Raw genomic sequence first — 2398 nt, 5'->3', positions numbered from 1 at the left:
ACATTACAATCAATCTCTCATCAAGAGAAGATATTAATGAAGTAACAAAATCATATGGTAACTATAAATTACACAAAACCACTTAACGGTTTACAAAACTTCAACTAGAATAACATTGTAGAATTTATGTTGTTTGCGATTTTAGAGTTAAAATCCTCAACTTTTGAGCTATTTGGAACCCACCAAACCCTTATACTCTTGTCAATACTACCACTATACACCAAAAAACCACCACCAATACTATTTGGTGACACTTGTAAACATTTGATTGGTCCTTCATGACCTATCATCACACCAATTTTAGTCAACCCATTGACTGCCCTTTTCCACACCCCTATACTCCTATCAGTTGACCCTGTACACAAAATCTCACCTTTCATACACATGCACAATATAGACATTTTATGTGCTTCAACCTCAAAAACCCTAATCCAACCATCCACCAACCACCCCATCACATACCCATCAGACCCACCACCATAAACTACCGTACCCTCACCCGAAACCACCACCGAGTTTATCGACACATCCTTATGCCCCTCAAGAACACCCTTCAAGACATGTGACCCTTCTGGCTCTACTCTCCCCCATGCCTTAATCTTCCCATCTGCAGAAGCTGAAAAGACTGTCCCTTTACTCGCGGTTAACGCGTTAATCGCGTCATCATGCGCTTTAATCGACTCTAAACATTTGAAATCAGACAGCCTCCATATCTTTATAGTTCTATCCCAAGAACCCGAATAAATCAAACCCTCATGAACCGATAAACACGAAATGGTGTCCGCATGTTCGATCCATAAACTCTTGTGATGTCTTCTTGTTTGGATGTAACTACTATTCTTCATGAAGTTTCCAAGATAATCTTTTGTAGTTGGAAGTGTGTCAACTAGTTTGAATATGTTTTCAAGATTTCTTGAAACCCTCCAAACCCTAATCTTGGAATCTTGATGCGCTGTGAATATTAGGGTTCCGATAGTGACCAATGCTTTAACGGAGCCTCGGCCATGCCCGAACTTGGTGAATAACTGGAGGTCGGGTTGTTGCCGGACCATGATTTCTTTACCGTGTGATGCACTTATGATGAATTCTCCACATAATGCAATGCAAGAAACCGATTCGGTGTGGCCGGTGATGACGGAGAGTGGGCGGGGTGAGGCGGAGGAGGGTGGGGGTGTTTTGGGTATTCCGTGGTGGATAATATGATGGTTTTCCGGCGGGTTCTCGTCGGGGTTGCTAGTTCCGTTGATGGTTCTGGCGGTGGTGGTGATTTGTAGAAATGGGTTTGCTTTCAATTGGTTTGGAATCGAGGGATTCATTGTGGTAACGTGAAGATTTGATCAATTTATATTAGGTTGAACTTTGAAGATGAAGAGCAGGAAAACTGATTGTTCAAACGAAGTGAGGTGTAAATATAAGTACCTGACATATCATAAAATATATACGGGTGTTTAAATGTTAGTTTAATTTGAAGGTGATAAAATAGATTATCCTGATTTTAGAATAATAAGTGAGTTTTAGTTTCCGGTTGACCTAATCATTTTGACTTTGATGAACAAAAGATATAGAAATAATATTAACTTTTCTACTTTTATTGATTTAGTTTTCGACATCAAACAGTTTTTGTTACTGGGGATTTGACATACCCCGTGTTGATCAAATACGGCCTCGTGTACTATAGAAAGTAGAAAAACAGAAGAAAAAGAAGAAAAACTAAAAAGAAAAATTAGAAAAACATAAAAATGATTAGGCCGTCGATTTTAAAATTTCTTAAAATACTTATGTCCCCGGCATCGGCAACAAAAACTTGACGTGGTGTTGGAGTGCGTATGATTTTTATTATATTTTTAAGTACTTTTCACTCTTTAATTAAGTTTTAAATTTATAAAACAGGATATAACACTATCACTCTCTACAACACGCTAGGGCAAGTGCACCTATCGTTGGCGTAGTGTACAACCGTTGGTAAGTTACTGAGGTTGTCCAATGACACAAGAGATTTTAATATCGGAATAACATAGATGTCTAGTCTAATCAAATTTTGAGCAAATATTTTTAACAAATAAAATAAAGAAACTAAATAAAAAAGAAACAAACAGACAAGAAAGAATCACTTGATTTCGACTCATCCTTTATGTATCCTTTGATAATTTCCGCACTTTGGGTTTTTGAAGAAATTATCTTAGTTATAGTGGCATGTACCATTTTTGGAGGCAACGCTACCCTTAGCCATATTGGTCTGACTATCTGAGTCAGCAGCGATACAATCCGCAATGTCGGAATATTGAAAGATAATTAAGTCAGTTATTAATGTAAAATGTACCATGTCCCTTTTTTGAAGGTAACGCTACCCTCGGCCATATTGGTCTGAGTCATCAGCATGGATACAGTCCCGCAAGAC

The 2398-nt window shown here is 38.1% G+C and overlaps 1 protein-coding gene across 1 annotated transcript; it reads right to left on the bottom strand.

The window, feature by feature from the left end:
* Window positions 1-1486, bottom strand: LOC110925730 (protein JINGUBANG). Its single transcript, XM_022169590.1, has one exon. It carries the CDS (start codon window positions 1314-1316, stop codon window positions 105-107), a length of 1212 nt encoding a protein of 403 aa, XP_022025282.1. The 5' UTR covers window positions 1317-1486; the 3' UTR covers window positions 1-104.
* Between the last annotated feature and the right edge of the window lie 912 nt (window positions 1487-2398).

Source organism: Helianthus annuus, chromosome 17 (genome assembly GCF_002127325.2).
Source record: "Helianthus annuus cultivar XRQ/B chromosome 17, HanXRQr2.0-SUNRISE, whole genome shotgun sequence".
NCBI lineage: Eukaryota > Viridiplantae > Streptophyta > Magnoliopsida > Asterales > Asteraceae > Helianthus > Helianthus annuus.
The sequence above is the reverse complement of the archived record's forward strand: the minus strand, read 5'-3'. Positions and strand labels throughout refer to the sequence as shown.